This window comes from Eulemur rufifrons, chromosome 14, assembly GCF_041146395.1.
Source record: "Eulemur rufifrons isolate Redbay chromosome 14, OSU_ERuf_1, whole genome shotgun sequence".
NCBI classification, from domain to species: domain Eukaryota; kingdom Metazoa; phylum Chordata; class Mammalia; order Primates; family Lemuridae; genus Eulemur; species Eulemur rufifrons.
Genome location: NC_090996.1, coordinates 7,753,961 through 7,771,659, shown reverse-complemented (window position 1 = coordinate 7,771,659; position 17,699 = coordinate 7,753,961). Strand labels below are relative to the sequence as shown.

Below are 17,699 nucleotides of genomic sequence, written 5' to 3'. Positions count from 1 at the left end.
AAGGCAGGCGGCAGTGCTGAGAGACTAAGAGGAGGCAAAGGCCAGGATAGAGGCAACTTTCCTAGTGCACTGAATTCAAGAGTGAGGATTGAGGTAGTGCCACCACTTACCAGCTGTTCCTTCTCTCAACCTGTTTCCACAGGGTCTGGTGACCTTCTAGGAAGCCCAAAGGTTTGAAACACAGACCTCTCCAATTTCCCAAAAAAGGGAGTGTTGGTGCCTTAGCCTCAGACTGAGGGCATAAGGACTTTCAAAGTCAATCATGACCCAGTGGACAACTCTGTAACCTAAGGTAAACTGTTCTTAATCATCTGGGCTCAGACTGGGATAATTACAGAGGTGCACCCAGTGAATGAAATGCCAGAACCTGAGATGGAAGTAAGTAGGGAGAAATCCTACTTCCTCAACACTGGGATCTGCAAAGGGTCATTTCACTCAGCAATAAATAAGGGGCAACAGAGGGGGAAAAAGCAGTTTGGCTCAGGAGGAATAAAGTCCTGATTAAGTTCGAAGACTCCTGTTAGACATTGGCAATTGCCTAGACAGATGCATCTCTGATTTCTAAATTTGTTGCTTATGTGTCCCCATCTAGGACCTGTGCCTGCTGCTCACTCGGCCTTATGCTGAACTTGCACCCCCATTCCCACCCCACTGAGCACAGCCTGGGGCAGGCTGAGTCCCTTTTGCCCTAGTCTCCCATTCCAGGTCCAAACTTCTAGGGAGTTTTGTTTTAGTTTGTGACCAAAAAAAGAAAAAGGACTAAGGTTGGGCATATCTGAGCCTTTCTCCACTATCAGCAACTGGAGAGTAGCCCCTAGAAGGCAGGGGCCAATGTCCATGGCCTGGTTCAGCCTCCCCTTGCCAGAGGAGGTAAGAAGCAGAGAAAGGAGACTAAGGACAACATGGGGATTGGGGGTGATGGGGGAATGTTACCATGGTAACCAGTTGGAGTGCCTTCAAAAAGCCCCCCCGTCCACCTACCTTTCCATAAGGAGCCCAGACTTAGTTTTAGGGAGGGCAGGGAGTGGGGTCCATCACAGATCAGCTCTGGCCTAAAAAGACCCCAGGCAGGTGGAGGCGGATACAATCAGAGTGGAGTGGGCCTAGTTTTGGGCCATGGGAGAGGCTTAGTGATGGTTAATAAACTTTACAGACTACCCTGCTTAGAGTTGCATGGAATGCTCCAGAAGTTTTACTTTGTCTGGACCCATCCTTAGTCTGAAACTTTTTTTTTTTTTTTGAGACAGAGTCTTACTCTAGAGTGCCATGGCGTCAGCCCAGCTCACAGCAACCTCAAACTCCTGGGTTCAATAGATCCTCCTGCCTCAGCCTCTGGAGTGGCTGGGACTACAGGCATATGCCACCATGCCTGGCTAATTTTATATATATATATTTTTAGTTGTCGATATAATTTCTTTCTATTTTTAGTAGAGACGGGTCTCGCTCTTGCTCAGGCTGGTCTCAAACTCCTGAGCTCAAGTGATCCACCTGCCTCGGCCTCCCAGAGTGCTAGGATTACAGGTGTGAGCCACCGCGCCGGCCCTTAGTCTGAAACTTTCTATCTACTCCAGATTCTGGGGCCACAGGGAACCTTCTTAGCCATGATCTTCACTGAGGGAAAACAAACTAGAGCTCCATGCAAAGGGGCCCATGCTTTTACAGACCCTTAATGCTTTTATAAACCAAAAGAACCCAACTCCTTTTGACAGAAACAAAAAGCCCTTGTCCCATGGATTCTGTTATGTCTCACTTTATTGGTTTAGAATCACTAGCTTCTGTACATGTCACTATGCTCCACTTCCTGTTGTTTGTATTTCAAAAATAACAGACTTTCCAGCTTGTTTTCCAAATGTGAAACATAATAACATTAAATGTTCTTTTTCAAAAGTACATACTCTCCTTCTACCAATCAAGGCTCACTGAGCCAAGCAAGTCCGAACTAGATGGACTCAAATCTTTACTGTTGAATCATATGGACACTGCAAAGTGGTGACTGGGAGCTTACCTCCAGCCTCCAGGTGACAAGAGAATGGTTTTCAAGAGGCCAAGCTGGACTAGGTGAGGGTTTATCCCAATTTACATAAGGAGTTTTACACAAAACATTTGAGAGCAAGAATTGCACTCAACTGCACTCAGTAATATAGCAAACCAGCTCTGGCTTTGTTTAGAGCCTAGGCTGGGGCCTCATCCTTGCCGTAGATCTTCTCCAAGAGTTTTTGTCTCCCACAGCTTTCCACTCAGTCCCAGTACAAACGCTACAGCACCTACGGTCTCACAGCCAACCCACTCCCCACGTTCAGTGACTTGGGTAACACAGCCTTACTCCTGCAGCTCTGACCAAGTGATGACCCACTGTTTTGCATGAATTGGAAATTAAAAAAAACAAAAAAACCAAACACCTTCCGCCAGCTATGCATAAGGAACCGAGTCTCCACCTTGAACAGCAAGCCTCCTGTCCTTCAGCAGTCCTGTCTACTCCAAACCCCTAAGGATTCCCCCAGCCTCAAGCAGTCTTCTTTCAAGGACTTGTGGGGCCTGTGGTGAGCACTGCAAGTTAAAGAGGAGCATGGGCCACACTCACGGGACTATAGCTCTGCATCTGTCACTCTATTTCTGAGGGGAAGGGCTGTATAGTTAGCAATGGGGCTGGCAGGTAAAGAGATGATAAGGTGACAGGCACACTGGCCCAAGGATAAACCTGGCCTACTAGCACTACGTTGTAATCACTATGGATTAGAACTATGGGTAATAAAGCGTGACAGATTTATTCCTCTGCTGTCATGTCCACAGAGTAACCTCTCCAAGGTCATACATTAAATATGGGCACAGGAACTCACTCCTAATGCTTGATGACCTTGTTTTCCCACTCCCGAATGCCACCAACAAAAAGGGGAGTGCCGTGTGGGGCTGACCATAGAGGGAGGAATGGCAAACTTTCCACAGATCCCATTTTTACTCTGGATCAGGTCTCACCTGTGGCCTGGGGAACTCACAGAAAGACAAGTTTCGTACAACCCCAGACTTTTTCTTTTGGCAGCCAACAATTGGTCACATTGCACGTTTCAAGGTACAGAGGAACCCCAAGGTACAAATGTGGGGCAGGAGCAGATAAACCTTGCTCAGGGCTTTACAATAAAGCTAGAGCAAGTGTTCCAGAAATCGACAACATCAGGAAGGCAACCTCTGGAAGCAGGCACCCAAGGGATTCCAGAAAACCCTTCACTCCTGGGCTTTCGGGATTCTTCATGTTGGGGCCTCTTTCTTAGGCATCACAAAGCCTCCTTTTCTGGAGCGCAGGGGAGGGACGTGCAGGTCACCGGCTAAGCTGGGCAGGTCGGGAGGGCAGGGAGTTCCTCCAGACCCCCAGCAGAGGTAGACAAAGGCAGACCAAGGGTTCAGAAGACAGGAAAGGCCGTTTACTCAGGGCTGGCTGGGGCAGCTCCCCTTCCCTCCTCTCTCCGATTAAACACGGAAGCCGACGACAGCGAAGATTGTGAGGAGAACGACAATGAAAACAGTGTCTCGGATCTCGTCCCACTGGAAGCCTTTCTTGGCCCGGTCCTCCTGCTGCTTGCGAAGGGCCTCCCGCCGGGCCCTCAGGCGCCGTTCGCGCTCCAGCTGTTCTCCGTAGTGCGCCTGGTAGAAGGCGTCGAAGTTGAACATGGTGCGGTTGGCGCCCGGAGCGCCCCGACCGCCGTCTTGGGCCCGAGAGGCGGCCGGCGGGGGGCGGGGAGAGCCGGCGTCCGCGGTGGGCGCCTTGGAGGGCCGGACGCCGGGTCCGCGCAGGTCCTCGTCGCTGAGCAGACCGCGGTCATACTTGCGACGGAGGGTGGCACTGCCCAGCACCACGTAGGCCTGGGCGATGCGCGTGAAGCGCTCGGCGGCCTGGGCGCTTCCCGAGTTGCGGTCCGGGTGGTAGAGGAAGCTCTGCCGGTAGTAGGCGGCCTTGATCTGCGCCTGCGTGGCCGTGGTGGGGACGTCCAGCAGGTCATAGAGCGCCGTGCGCGAGTACTGGCCGTCGCCCCGGGAATATGTCCTCGCGCCCAGGCCCAGGCCCAGGCCCGATGCCGACTGTTGTGAAAATTTCCAGGGCTGCCACAACCTCCACAGTAACAACCGCGGCCGCCTCAAACCGCGCGTAGCTGCCATGTTGAATGCATCAGGCGGGCGGTGCAAGATGAACTGGCCAATGGGAGGCGCGAGTTGTTCCCGGCGCTTCGGCCCTTGTAGCCAATCAAGGAAAAAGGAAGCCGGGAGAGGCGTGGAGCATGCATATTACCAGGCGGTCGCGGGGCTGATGACGTAAAAGCCGGGCTCCGGAGACGCTAGGACCAAGCGTGCTGGTGAGGCGTGGTGATGGCGTTTCGCGGCCGGAGACCCGAGCACGGCGGACCCCCGGAGCTGGTGAGGCCTGTGGCCCGCGGGCACCCCTCTTTCCTTTCCTAGGGTCACCGCATCTGGATTCCTTCCTGTATCTGCCATTTCTCTTTCTTATTCTCGCAGTTTTACGACAAGAATGAAGCCCGGAAATACGTTCGCAAGTGAGCTGACCCTGGATTTTACGCGGTGTCGGGGGTCGGGAACCGGCAAGTTGCCCTGATTGCGGGCATGGCTTGGAACGCACGTAGACTTTGGGGGTGGGAAAGAGAGGGACCTGGGTTGATGCTGTTTGTGCCACTGGTAAAGTCAATTTTAAGTGAACCACCGAACGCTCTGCGCCATGGTAACCTCAGCATTGAAAGTGGGCGTCATTATGCCTACTTTTCGTAGGTAGTTTTCAAAGTTTAGTACGACAGCTTCTTTAAAGCATGTGGTAAAATAGACAGTATGCAGTGGGTATGGGTAAGGGGTCAGTACTATTGGGGGAAAGGAGATAATGTTCATACGATGCTTATCTTGTCTATTTACCTCACTAAATCTGCATGACAACCATTGGTGTAGGTATTGTCTGAATTTCGTAAGAGGGTGGTTATTTGTATAACTACAAAATCATTTGACAGATAAAGGCTAGAGCAAGGACTTCTAATCTTGCCAGTTCTCATACGCTGCTCTGGAGGAAATTATGTAGATACATATTCTCTCATTTCTGTTCAAACTGTAGTAAAACTATTATTTGTGATTCTCTCCTTTGATTTAGGGAGGGCTAGATAAACTATTCTTTTTTTATCTACTCTGTTCAGTATGATAGCCCATAGCCATTCTAGTTTGAATGAGTATGAAGAGCTGCAAACTATTTCTTTAAGACAGGGTCTTGCTCTGTTACCTAGGCTGGAGTGCAGTGGCTATTCACAGGCATGATCATAGCTCATCGCAGCCTCAAACTCCTGGCCTCAAGTAATCCTCCTGCCTCAGCCTCCTGAGTAGCCAGCACTATAGATGCACATTATAGTACCATCTAAAATGTCTTATTGGCCAGGCAGGGTGGCGCACACCTGTAATTCCAGCACTTTGGGAGGCTGAGGCAAGAGGATTGCTTGAGGCCAGGAGTCTCAGATCATTCTCGGCAACATAATGAGAACCCAACTATGCAAAAAAAGAAAAATAGCTGGGTATGGTGGCACGAGCCTGTAGTCCCAGCTACTTGTGATGCTGAGGCAGGAGAGTTTGAGCCCAGGAGTTGGAGGCTGCAGTGAGCTATGATCACACCACTGCACTCTAGTCTGGGCAGCAGAGCAAGACCCTGTCTCTTAAAAAAATATTTATCTTACTGATAATTTATGTGATTATATGTTTAAGTACTACTTTGAGCATATTGGTTTAAAGACAATGTATTGTTAAATTTGTAGGGTTAAACAATTACTACAGTTTATTTTACCTTTTTCTTTTTTTTTTTTTTTTTTTTTTGAGACAGAGTCTCACTCTGTTGCCCAGGCTAGAGTGAGTGCCGTGGCGTTAGCCTAGCTCACAGCAACCTCAAACTCCTGAGCTCAAGCGATCCTCCTGTCTCAGCCTCCCGAGTAGCTGGGACTACAGGCATGCGCCACCATGCCCGGCTAATTTTTTCTATATATATTTTTTTAGCTGTCCATATAATTTCTTTCTATTTTTAGTAGAGATGGGGTCTCGCTCTTGCTCAGGCTGGTCTCGAACTCCTGAGCTCAAACGATCCACCCACCTCGGCCTCCCAGAGTGCTAGGATTACAGGCGTGAGCCACCACGCCCGGCCTATTTTACCTTTTTCTTGAGTTTCTTTTTACATGGCTACTGGAAAGTTGTGTGGCTTGCATTATATTTGTCATGGACAGCACTGCCATTGGTTTTTTGTTGTGTATTGTTGATCTTTATGTGTAAATATGAGTAACTGTGATGGATAATTCTCCAAGAAAATATATTCTTTTTTTTTTTTTTTTTGGAGACAGAGTCTCACTCTGTTGCCCAGGCTAGAGTGAGTGCCGTGGCGTCAGCCTAGCTCACAGCAACCTCAAACTCCTGAGCTCAAGGGATCCTCCTGTCTCAGCCTCCCGAGTAGCTGGGACTACAGGCATGCGCCACCATGCCCGGCTAATTTTTTCTATATATATTTTTAGCTGTCCATATAATTTCTTTCTATTTTTAGTAGAGATGGGGTCTCGCTCTTGCTCAGGCTGGTCTCGAACTCCTGAGCTCAAACGATCCGCCCACCTCGGCCTCCCAGAGTGCTAGGATTACAGGCGTGAGCCACCGCGCCCGGCCGAAAATATATTCTTAACGAGTAATTCAGGGCATCAAAGCTCTGAATACCCAATGGTTATTCATTAGCTAAGTGATTTGCTTCCTTCAGGTTAGCTTTGTTTTAATAGCTGGTACACTTGGAATTTGTGTCACAACAAAATAGAATGTTGCTGTATTACATGGATTTTTGGGATCAGTTTTAAATAGTTAAGTTTGTTGATTCCAAGTTAGAATTACCAGGTGAAGGGGTCAGGAAAGAGTACCCTAGGAAGATCCTTTTTTTTTTTGTCCCTGGGCTTGTTTTGGTCAAGGGGAGGTATTATCCCAGAACTTTATCACTCATTTATGTGTCTGCCTTCCCAGCTCACGGATGATTGATGTGCAGACCAAGATGGCCGGGCGAGCACTGGAGCTCCTTTGCCTGCCTGAGGGTCAGCCCTGTTACCTGTTGGATATTGGGTGAGATCCTGGGGCCTGGTTCAGATTGTCTCGGTGGGGGGATGTTTTTACTGCTCTCATTGGTTCTCTGTTTGACTGTTTCTTCCAGCTGTGGTTCTGGGCTGAGTGGAAATTATCTCTCTGATGAGGGGCACTGTTGGGTGGGCATCGACATCAGTCCTGCCATGCTGGGTAAGTATGTCCTGTTTGGCACCAGCATGGTCTACTCTCTTGAGTGTGGAGCAGCTGGAGGTATTGTCTCTTTCCCCAACTTCCTATTCTTCAATGTAGATGCGGCCTTGGACCGAGACACAGAGGGAGACCTGCTCCTAGGGGACATGGGCCAGGGCATCCCCTTCAAACCGGGCACCTTTGATGGTTGTATCAGGTGAGGGTTTTCACTTCTTGCTTTTAGTCCTGCAGGCCAGTGCTTCCTAAACCTGGCTGTGTGGCAGAGTCACACAAGATGCTTAAAAATACACATTTCTTGGGATTTTCAGATTTATAAGGTCAGAGCAAGGCCCAAGAATATGTTTGTTTGTTTGTTTGTTTGTTTTTCTGCATTTCAAAATTGCTGCTGTGAGCATCTTGCATTGCCAGGTTCAGGCACCACTGGTATGGATTCTGTGTCTGCTTTGTGTGCCTGGTGGGGGAGAGGGGTGGTCTTTTAGCCTCTTGGAGCCATCTTGTTTTCTTTTTGAAGCACACTGGTGGAGAACGGCTTGGGCTGTCCTAATCTCTTTAGTGGCTTTGGAGTCCTTTCTCGGTTATCAGGGTTAGGTTTGAGTTTGTGTATAGTACTTTGATAACACATCTTAGAACAGTAAAATTACTGTTAGAAACATCTTTTTCTTTGCCTTTTGTGGTAAGTTCTGTTTAGCATTCAGTGTAGTGCTTTGTTGGTGGGAAGGGAGACCACCTTCAGTGATGCTAGGTTGAGTGGTAGGGAGACAGAGAAGGGATCCAAGTGAGGAGTGAAAATTTGGATTTGAAGATCTTCTTATATCTGGGAACAGGCTGGGGGGGGATCGTTTCAAAGGTAGCAATTGCTTTTTACTAATGATCAGATGAGGTGTTCGAAGCTGTCAAACAAAAAAATCAAAGGCCAGCAATATGGTCTGTATGATTAGAAGTAAATAGTCATTTTTGTTGGTGGTGTTTCTTTTTAAACAGAAATGATATGGCAAGCTTTTTTTTTTTTTTAACATTTGCTATACGTAAGACATTGTATAAGGTGCCATGGAGTATGGAAACCCTACTTTTAAGAATATCTGTGGTTTTTTTTTTTTTGAGACAGAGTCTCACTTTGTTGCCCAGGCTAGAGTGAGTGCCATGGCGTCAGCCTAGCTCACAGCAACCTCAAACTCCTGGGCTCAAGCGATCCTCCTGCCTCAGCCTCCCGAGTAGCTGGGACTACAGGCATGCGCCACTATGCCCGGCTAATTTTTCTATATATATTTTTTTAGTTGTCCATATAATTTCTTTTCTATTTTTAGTAGAGACGGGGTCTCGCTCTTGCTCAGGCTGGTCTCGAACTCCTGACCTTGAGCGATCCACCCGCCTCGGCCTCCCAGAGTGCTAGGATTACAGGCATGAGCCACCGCGCCCGGCCAATATATGTGGTTTATTAGGCACTGTCACACAGGACCACATGTGGTGTGCTCTGGGGAGTTGTGGGACCTGCCAGAGCTGTGGGGAGGGGCCAGAGAGCACAAGAAAGCCTTGAGCCACAGAGGAGCTGGGCCTTGAAGGCCGGGAGGAATTTGGATAGTCAGGGAGAGGGTTTCTGAGTGAAGGAACAGTGAGCAAAGGCACAGAAGCCAGTGAGAAAGGAGTCTTGAGATCAGAGGGATGAGTGAGAGATTCCATGGAAGGATGAGAGTGTGTGTTCCTAGGAGGCTTTTAACTGCTTCCCAAGAAATCTGGGCTTTATTCAGTAGATAATGGGGAGCTGGGAAGTGATGGGATCAGGTGTATGTTTAAGGCTGGTTGCGGTGGCTCACGCCTGTAATCCTAGCACCCTGAGAAGCTGAGGCAGGAAGATTGCTTGAGGTCAGGAGTTTGATGAGAACGGCTTGAGCAAGAGCAAGACCCCGTATCTACTAAAAATAGAAAAATTAGCCAGGTGTGTTCGTGCATGCCTGTAGTCCCAGCTACTCGGAAGGCTGAGGCAGGAGGATCCCTTGAGCCCAGGAGTTTGAGGTTGCTGTGAGCTAGGCTGACGCCACGGCACTCTAGCCCATAGCCCAGGCAACAGAGTGAGAGACTTTGTCTTAAAAAAACAAAAACAAAACTGTACTTCAGGAAGGTGATTTGCAGGTGGAAGAGAGAGGTTAGGTTGTTGGAGCATTCGAGACAGTACTGAGTTGTGAGCAGTGGTGGAGGGAAGTGAGAGCGGGGAGAAGCTGTGGGACTGGCCAGTGGGGTATAGGGCCCCGTGGGTGGGTGTGCACAGCAGTGAGGAGGGGAAAGCCAGCAAGGAGGACACAGCACCTGCTTGAGGTTTGGTTTTGTTTTTAAACAAGCTTCCTCTGGAATGCTTGAGGTTTTAAATCTGGGGATTGTGAAGACACTTAACAGGTTTGGTAGAAGGCAACAATTTAGGAGGAGAGTGAATAAATGGCTGTGTGTAGGTGAGTACTCTAACCATATATTTCCTTTGAATGGAGGATGAAATGAAGGGTAGGTGGGCAGAGACAGCCTCGATACACAGAGTGATTTTGTTGAACTGGGGATGCATGTAGAAACAAGGCTGAGAAAGTGTTTCCTGGGACCGGCTGGGGGATGTGAATGTGCTGTGCTTCCATACCCCTGTCTGTCCGCTCTCATAGAGTCCTGGCCTGGAGGGGACCAGTCCTTTCCGAGAAGGGGAGCTGTGGGTGGAAGGTTTCACCTGGAGGTCCACGATGGGTGGTGTCGGAGTCCTGAAGTGGCAGGGGATGGGGACATGTGGATCGGTCCGTTCCCTGACTGAGTCCTTTTCCTTTTCAGCATTTCTGCTGTGCAGTGGCTCTGTAATGCTAACAAGAAATCTGACATTCCTGCCAAGCGCCTGTACTGCTTTTTTTCTTCTCTTTATTCTGTTCTCGTGAGTATAAGATCTCCCCATCTGAACTGGCTTTTCCTGTCCTTTGCCCTGCCTTGCAGGTAGAGTGAGGAAGTTGAGGTGCCCCGTGAAGGGAAGGCCACTCAAATGGGACCGCATGGGTTGGCAGGACCTTATTGTGGTTACTTCTCTCCAGCTCCTCAGCCTAAACAGAAGTTCAGGCTCAGTGGCTGACACTCTCTAGTCAGACCTAAAAGACACTGGTGTTAAAATCTGGGACCAGTTTACTCACTCGGTACTGTAGGGCCTATTTCTGTTGATCACAATTCTTGTGTCTACTATGCTGAGTGTTAATCAGGTGTTGGTTTGGGGGCATGGAATGAGCAGAATGAGGACAGAGACACTGTGTGCAGGCCATGCAGGGGACACCGTCCAGCGTGTCCACATCCTCTTGATCTTGCCTCTGCATCCCTTCCTCACTCTGCCGCTGACATGCTTCCTCAGATGGGGAGCAGGATAGTCATGGACCACCAAGAGCCTTCATTCGCTTTATCTTGTCTTTATGACTGATAGTGTTGATTTCAGTTGTTTACCAGGATTAGATGATAGTTTGAGATTCTAAGTCCTGAAAATGAGTTCTTTTACTTTTTTGAAGGATCTGGGTATTTTTTGCCTCCTTCATCTTCCCCACCTGACTCCAGCTTTCCTGCAGTCTCTGCAGACGTCTGACTGCTGGTCTTGTATGTTACATGGTTCTCCCACTCACAGTGGGGTTAATCCTGCAGGTCTAGGGCCTTTGTGTTTGCCCTTCTTGCTGCTGAAAGGTTCTTCCTTCAGACTTCTGAAAGCCAGCTGCCTGCTGCATTCAGGTCTCTGCTTAAGTTCCCTCACAGAGAGGCCTTCCTTGAACCAAAAAGTAAACTCTGTCACTCTCTGTCCCTTTGTCCCTGTTTTCCTTTTTGATATTAATCGTTACTGTATGTCAGTTGCCTCCCCCACTAAAATGTGAGCTCCAAGGTTCGGGGTCTAGCTGTCTAGTCCGTGACCATCTCCCCAGCCCTGAGAACAGTGCCTTGCACACAATGCGCACTCAGTGAATATTCAGTGAATGGAGGAGGGGGAGAGTGTCCAGGTCCTGATCCCATGGGGGTGCTTTGTAAGGTAGTGATGTTTCTGTTGCTGGCAGGTCCGTGGAGCCCGAGCTGTCCTGCAGCTGTACCCCGAGAACTCGGAGCAGGTGAGCCCCTTGGGTACTGGAGGTGCAGATGAAATGGTATCACAGAGAATGTGATATTGCTGATTTTTGTAACCAAATAAATGGTGGGATGGGTGAGAGGGTATCAATAGTTACCTGTAAGACCCTCTGTCTACAAAAAAATTTGTTTTTAATGAACTGGGTCAGCTTCCCCCACTCCCATGCTGGGGTTGATCCTACAGTTCTGAGGAGGCTGAGGTGGGAGGATCGTTTGAGCTCAGGAGTTTGAGGCTGCAGTGAGCTGTGATCGCACCACTACATTCCAGCTTTGGTGACAGAACAAGACCTGTTTCTTTTAAATAAACAAAGTATAGATTTTGAAAGATAAGTAAGGAGCTGTCTGTCCCTGACTAATAACATGAACGAGTCTGGCTTCAAATTGGTGGCCATTCATTTCCTGAGATTTGAGCAGGGAGATGGGTCCCTGGGCTAGAAAGTGAGAATGAGGAGAGTTGCTTTGTTCTGTAATTCCTCCAAAGGAGTCGTGTGCTGTGCTGGCTTCTAGCCTGCGATTTTCTCTACAGGGCTTTTTGGGACTCAGAATTGGAAGAGTCTGGTAAAGACCTTCAGTTCTCGCAGGCAGGGTCTATCCTGGAGCAGACTGGCTTCTTGCCGGGAGTGGAGGTGAAGCCGTCAGCTCCTGCAGCCTCCCCACTCGCTCACTCTCTCACTCTCTGCCTCTCTCCCCAGCTGGAGCTGATCACAACCCAGGCCACGAGGGCGGGCTTCACTGGTGGCGTCGTAGTGGACTACCCAAACAGTGCCAAAGCTAAGAAGTGAGCGCTGGGGCCGGTGTGCTGTCTGGCTGCAGGCGGGAGGGCCACTCAGTGGGCCACAGTAGTGCTGGGGGGCCACCAAGGTCCAGGCAGGCAGGAGGTGGGTGGGGGTGGCAAGGCCTGGTCTCCCTGCAAGGCTTTAGGAGCCCAGTCCTCACTTTGCACTTTCTTGTTTCAGGTTCTACCTCTGCTTATTTTCTGGACCTTCGACCTTTCTGCCAAAGGTGAGGGACCCTGGGTGTGCGGGCCCCTGTCTTTTGGATTCCGGGCAGTGGGACTCAGCCTGAAGAGTGCCGGGAGGACCCTGGTGGTAAAGCAGGCCCAGGCCCAGAGCGCGGAGCCTGGCATGTCCAAGTCCTCCGGAGTCTGGAGGCAGAGACAGCTCTCCAGGTCACAGAAAGGAATTTTGGTTCTTCCTTATGGGACTGGGCCCCTTGAAGGGCGCAGGCCTGGGTACCCAGGCTTCTGGAGTGGGGCAAATGGGTAGCGAGATCTCCAGGGTGATCTAAGAGCACTTTGGTTTCTGCAGGGGCTGAATGAAAACCCGGATGGAGAGGAGGCCGTGGAGTCCACATTCACCAATGAGAGGTAAAGCCATGCTTGAGCCCTGTCTCAGGGTAGGGGGTTGCCGCTGCCAGGTTTGTTAGACATGGCGTTTCTCTCTGCTTTTACCCAAGCCTCTGCCACCAAGGTGGTGGTAGAACTGGAGACCCCCTTTGGACTGTGCCTGCTCCTGCCTTAGGGCCTGGGGGGCGGGGGCCCTTCTGATGTCTGGGCAGTCAGGCAGCCTTGCTGTGTTTGTGAGCCTGCACGTGCCCTTCCTCTTGCCTTGCTTGGCGGGCTGTCCCTTTCCTTCCCTGAGGCTGCCCTCCACTGCGCCCGGCCCCATCCCTTCTCGGCTCCTATGGCTCCTATTTCCCTTCTCTGTCCTGCATCCGCGTCGTCACTCTCCTGGGTCATCCCCCTCAGCTCACACTCAGGCTGCACGATTCATCCTGTTTCAGAAAAGATTCTCCCTTAATTAACCCCATACCAAGTCCTAACTGCCACCCGGGTTATCTGCTTCCATTTGTAACAAAACTGCTCATTCTTGCTGCTCGCTCTCCTGTCACTTTTGGTCCGCTTCTCAGGCTAACGCTTCTGTCTCGTCACAAATTGTTTTCATCAAGGCCACCACCAGTTTCTGTCTTGCCAAATCTGTGCTCACTCCTCAGTCTTTTTTTTGTTCACGCCTTATCTTTACTTTCAACTTGCCTGCTTGCCAGGATCTGAGAGAGCTGATCATTCTTCTTTTCCCTCCCCTCCTTTCCCCTCCCCTCCCCTTTTATAAAAGAGCATCTCCATCTGTCCCCCAGGCTGGAGTGCAGTGATGTGATCGTAGCTCACTGCAGCCTTGAACTCCTAGGCTCAAGCGAGCCTCCTGCCTCAGCCTCCCGAGTAGCTGGGACTACAGGTGTGCGCCACGGCACCTGGCTCATTTTTTAAAAATTTTTTGTAGAGAATGGAGTCTTGCTATGTTGCCCAGACTGGTCCTGAACTGGGCACAAGTGATCCTCCCGCTTTGGCCTCCCAAGTAGCTGGGGTGACAGGCATGAGCCGCGGTGCGCAGCCCCTCATCTTTCGCCTCAGCCACCCCGTTTCCCAACTGTCTGCTCAGTGCTGTACCCGGACTTGCCACAGGTGCCCCAACCCCCCATTCCTCACCATCTCAGTTGCTGCTTTCTTTCCCTGGCCTCACATCCACTCAGCTGCCAGTGAGCCCTGCTGGCCCTCCCCTCGGTGTGATCCCAGCGCCCGCCCTTCTCCCCACTTGGAGCTCGCGCAGTCGCCACCGCCCTTGCCTGGCTCCCCCGTAGCTGCCCGCCTTGTCTCCCTGCCTCAGCCTTCGCCTCTCTCAACTGATTTTCTGCAGAGCACCCAGACTTTTCCTTTGCTTTCTCCTTCTTTCTTTCCTGCTTTTTAGGGAAATCAGGACATGGGTTTTTTCTTCTTCTTTTTTTTTTTCTAAAATATAAATTATACCATTGTTTCTCTGTCCAGTGCCTTCAGTCAAGTTCTCCACACCTTTATTTTCCTTAACATCTTTCACTGTCCCCGATTATATATATCAGTTTACTTGGTCATTATTCCTGTCCCCAGGAATGCAACTTGGCAGGCATTTGTAGTATGTTGACATAGTATTTTATTAGTTAAAAAGTGTTCAGTATTTGTTGAATAAGTAGCTGATTATAAAGTAATGAACAGGGAGGTCATTTCTTAGTTCTGGTTGACGTGAAAGGTTTTAAGGCCTGTAAGACGTTTAAGAGGAAAAACGGGCAGAGAAGAAATGAGTTTGGAAGGCCCACCGGTGGTGACAGTCATGCTTGTTCCTCGTGTCCACCACAGGTTTGTGCTGTGTGACTTCTTGGCCCTCCGAGGTCATTTCTCTCTTAGTTTCCCCAGTCATTTCCCATGGGGACATGGGGGCCCTTCTAGAAGACTTGTGCTCTGAGGTGCCCATCACTTGCTCCCAGGGATGGTCCCGTCTCCTACTTGACAGAGAAGTACTAGGTAGCTCCCTGCATGCACCTTAGGATCCTCTTGTCCTCATACCAGTGTCTGCAGAGGACACGTCCTACCCGTAGACTCGGGTCAGTTGAACGACGTGAGCATCGTTCATCACCTCCGTAGAAGGGGGAGGGTAACGCCACCCACCCCGGCAGCGTGTTGAGCGGCAGGGAGCCCAGCGGTCCGTTTTCCATCCCTGTTCTGCAGGCTCTTGCTCTCCAGTTCCTCAGACCAGGTGGAGGGAAGGGGGGCTTCTCCCATTACTCTCACTTCTGTCTAGTCACAATCGGGACACGTACCGTAAATAGGTGTACTAAGAAAAAGTTTCTAAGTGCTTACCTAATTTATCTTCAGTCTCCGTTGTTTTTGGCATAACTTTGTCTCACCTGTGCCTTCCCTGATCCTTGCTGCCTGGGCTCCACCCCGCCGTGCCTCTCTTCTGCCCCTGCAGGGCTGGGCCCCCACTTCTCTCTGGGACCTGTGCTTTGGGGTACCCCTGTCTTTACCTGCTCCCTTTATCTCCCCTGATGACTTCCCTTGTTCTTTCTGTGGTTCACCTCTTGCCCTGTTTGCCACTCTGCCCCCACAGTTTATGTTTCCTTCTGGAATCCTTGAGATGAATCCTGCATCTCCAGCCGCAGTGTGCAGCTGCCTCCCGCCTTGCACTGGCTCACCGGGCCAGCTGTCCGAGTGGCGGCTCCTTGGCTCACCCCACGCTGGTTTCTTGGGACAGTCGCCAGGGTCTTCTGGGTTATTTCAGGCCTCTTTCCTCCTTCCCACACCCTCAGTCCTTCTCAGTCCCTCCTATGCATCCCTGTCTTCCTGCCCCCTAGTTGTGGGTCCCCCTAAGTTCCTCTCATGAACCATTGTCTCTACACCCTGAAGTCTAGAGGATGGTGTCATTGTGGTGATATAAAGCATCTTGGTTCCCGCCGCTTCCTGAAGGGGGAGCAGACTCCTCGCTGGTGTGCACACCTCCATGGCCTGGCCCGTCAGTCCTGCCACGGCGCTCCTTAGCATGCGCTGCCTGGGTGTGCCCCAGCCCCGCCTCTAGAAACACCATTCAACTCTGTGCTTGTCCTTCCTGGCATGCCCTGGGCGGCTCGTGGGCCTCTCTGCACTTGGCTCGGCCTGGTGGGGTGGTCCCTTGAAGAGCAGGGCTGGTTCACGCCACTGATGAACAGACGTGGGCTGTGCCCGCAGGTGCTTGGCAGGTGGTTGGTAGCACGGGGCAGGCAGCCCTTGTGCGGGTTGTGCTGGATGCAGTTTGATCCCCACTGCCAGGTGGGGGTGTGGTTGTGGGGGAGGGGCAGGTTCCCATTGTTCTCAGGGCCTCTCTTCCCTTGGAGCTGTGGGGGGTCCAGTTTCTCCTCAGCCGGGACGGAGGCCGAGATGAGCCCCCGAGGATCACTGTCAGGACTGCCGCGAGCCGGGCAGCCTTGTTTTCCTGCCTCACACATTTCCCAGTTGCTGGGAGCCCCCACTGGGTTGACACCAGGCATGCTGACCCCAAAACCACACTGGGGCCTTCAGTGGCTGCACTGGGCACAGGGCCTGTGGCTTTCCTTGGGCACTGCCAGGCTCCCGTCAGCTGATCTTGGCCTGGGTTGCCCCCAGTGTAGCGTGGCCACCTGTCTGCCCCACAGACAGGATGTCTGCACGCCCAGCAAGCACGTGGTCATCTGCCACAGAGATGCCAGTGAGGGAGTGGCCCCTCGCCTCTGGCTCTCCTGCTGCCTGCTTTGGCCCCAGCGTTTGTTACCAGGAAGGCGGGCGTGCAGGGTGGGTCCTGTCGTTGCGGAATGGAAGGTGAAGCCTTTGAAGGGCGGGGCATCCGAGGCCATCTAGCTCAGAGGGAAGCTCGCCGTCTTCCCCTACCCGGGTTAGCGTATGTGCCGGCCACGCGGCCCAGCCTCAGCTCACAGCTGCGTCTCTGGCCCCAGGGTCCGGCTCAGGATGGCGAGGCGGGCGGTGGTGAGGAAGAGCCGAGCGTGGGTGCTGGAGAAGAAGGAGCGGCGCCGGCGGCAGGGCAAGTGAGTACCTGGTTCGCCTGGGACCCGGGCGGGTGGGTGTGGGAGGGTGGAGGGGATATTTCCATTGCCACTGAGGGCTTATTTGCATTTGAAGGAGTCCCAGGGCTGCTTTATTTTTTCTGAGACTGTCCTGTTTCTTTGCACAGGGCAGTCAGACCTGACACCCAGTACACCGGTCGCAAGCGCAAGCCACGTTTCTGAGCAGTGGCCGCATCCCAGTGGGACGGCTGTGGGGCCACACGGTGACGTCTTGTGTGGTGCAGCCTGGCACTTGCCTCTGGAAAGTTTTCAATATTGGAATGTTTCCTTCATCAGCTGACAAAGTTCTTTAGAAAAGTTTCAAAGTTCTGAAAGTATTTTCTTCACTAAAAAAAGTTCTCTGGGCTGGGCGCGGTGGCTCATGCCTGTAATCCTAGCACTCTGGGAGGCCGAGGCGTGCAGATCGTTTGAGCTCAGGAGTTCGAGACCAGCCTGAGCAAGAGTGAGACCCCATCTCTACTAAAAATAGAAAGAAATTATATGGACAGCTAAAATATATATATATATATATATATATATATATATATATAGAAAAATTAGCCGGGCATGGTGGCGCATGCCTGTGGTCCCAGCTACTCGGGAGGCTGAGGCAGGAGGATTGCTTGAGCCCAGGAGTTTGAGGTTGCTGTGAACTAGGCTGACTCCACAGCACTCTAGCCCGGGCAAGAAAGTGAGACTGTCTCAAAAAAAAAAAAAAAAAAAAAGTTCTCCAAGAGCATCTTATTTTGTTTTAAAAGCAATAAATCATTTTTTGTGCAACTGTGGCTCTGGCATCTCCCAGCTCTGTGAACCTCACCAGATGCGGGTGGGTGCTACTACTTGAGTCCCCAGGCAGGAGTTAGGTTTAATGAACTTAAAGGCATGAAAGCATTCTTTCAGTCTGCAAGAAACACAGCAGAACCCTTTGGTTCAGG

At 51.0% G+C, this 17,699-nt stretch overlaps 2 protein-coding genes and 1 non-coding gene across 4 annotated transcripts; 2 read left to right on the top strand and 1 right to left on the bottom strand.

Moving 5' to 3' along the window:
• Window positions 1-1,759: 1,759 nt before the first annotated feature.
• DNAJC30 (DnaJ heat shock protein family (Hsp40) member C30) lies at window positions 1,760-4,149 on the bottom strand. Its single transcript, XM_069486685.1, has one exon. The coding sequence runs from the start codon at window positions 4,147-4,149 to the stop codon at window positions 3,463-3,465; it is 687 nt and encodes a 228-aa protein (XP_069342786.1). The 3' UTR covers window positions 1,760-3,462.
• A 188-nt stretch (window positions 4,150-4,337) lies between these two features.
• On the top strand, window positions 4,338-17,246 carry BUD23 (BUD23 rRNA methyltransferase and ribosome maturation factor). 2 transcript variants are annotated; one of them, XM_069485737.1, is made up of 14 exons: window positions 4,338-4,404; window positions 4,504-4,541; window positions 7,015-7,110; window positions 7,199-7,281; window positions 7,381-7,477; window positions 10,081-10,177; window positions 11,322-11,372; window positions 12,081-12,166; window positions 12,345-12,390; window positions 12,696-12,754; window positions 14,680-14,684; window positions 16,523-16,595; window positions 16,657-16,746; window positions 16,893-17,246. In XM_069485737.1, the coding sequence occupies exons 1-14, from the start codon at window positions 4,357-4,359 to the stop codon at window positions 16,945-16,947; spliced, it is 924 nt and encodes a 307-aa protein (XP_069341838.1). In that variant the 5' UTR covers window positions 4,338-4,356; the 3' UTR covers window positions 16,948-17,246. The 2 variants fall into 2 exon arrangements, with proteins under 2 accessions (XP_069341838.1, XP_069341839.1); XM_069485738.1 differs by lacking the exons at window positions 14,680-14,684; window positions 16,523-16,595.
• Window positions 16,044-16,175, top strand: LOC138394953 (small Cajal body-specific RNA 20). The gene has a single exon (XR_011235460.1). It is a non-coding gene; the product is annotated as a small Cajal body-specific RNA 20 (non-coding RNA).
• Window positions 17,247-17,699: the final 453 nt, after the last annotated feature.

Coding starts and splice junctions, on each gene's coding strand:
- DNAJC30 (XM_069486685.1), bottom strand. CDS start 4,149: ATGGCAGCTACGCGCGGTTTGAGGCGGCCGCGGTTGTTACTGTGGAGG.
- BUD23 (XM_069485737.1), top strand. CDS start 4,357: ATGGCGTTTCGCGGCCGGAGACCCGAGCACGGCGGACCCCCGGAGCTG. Junction 11,373..12,080: donor ACCCCGAGAACTCGGAGCAG/GTGAGCCCCTTG, acceptor CTCTCTCCCCAG/CTGGAGCTGATCACAACCCA. Junction 12,167..12,344: donor AACAGTGCCAAAGCTAAGAA/GTGAGCGCTGGG, acceptor TTCTTGTTTCAG/GTTCTACCTCTGCTTATTTT.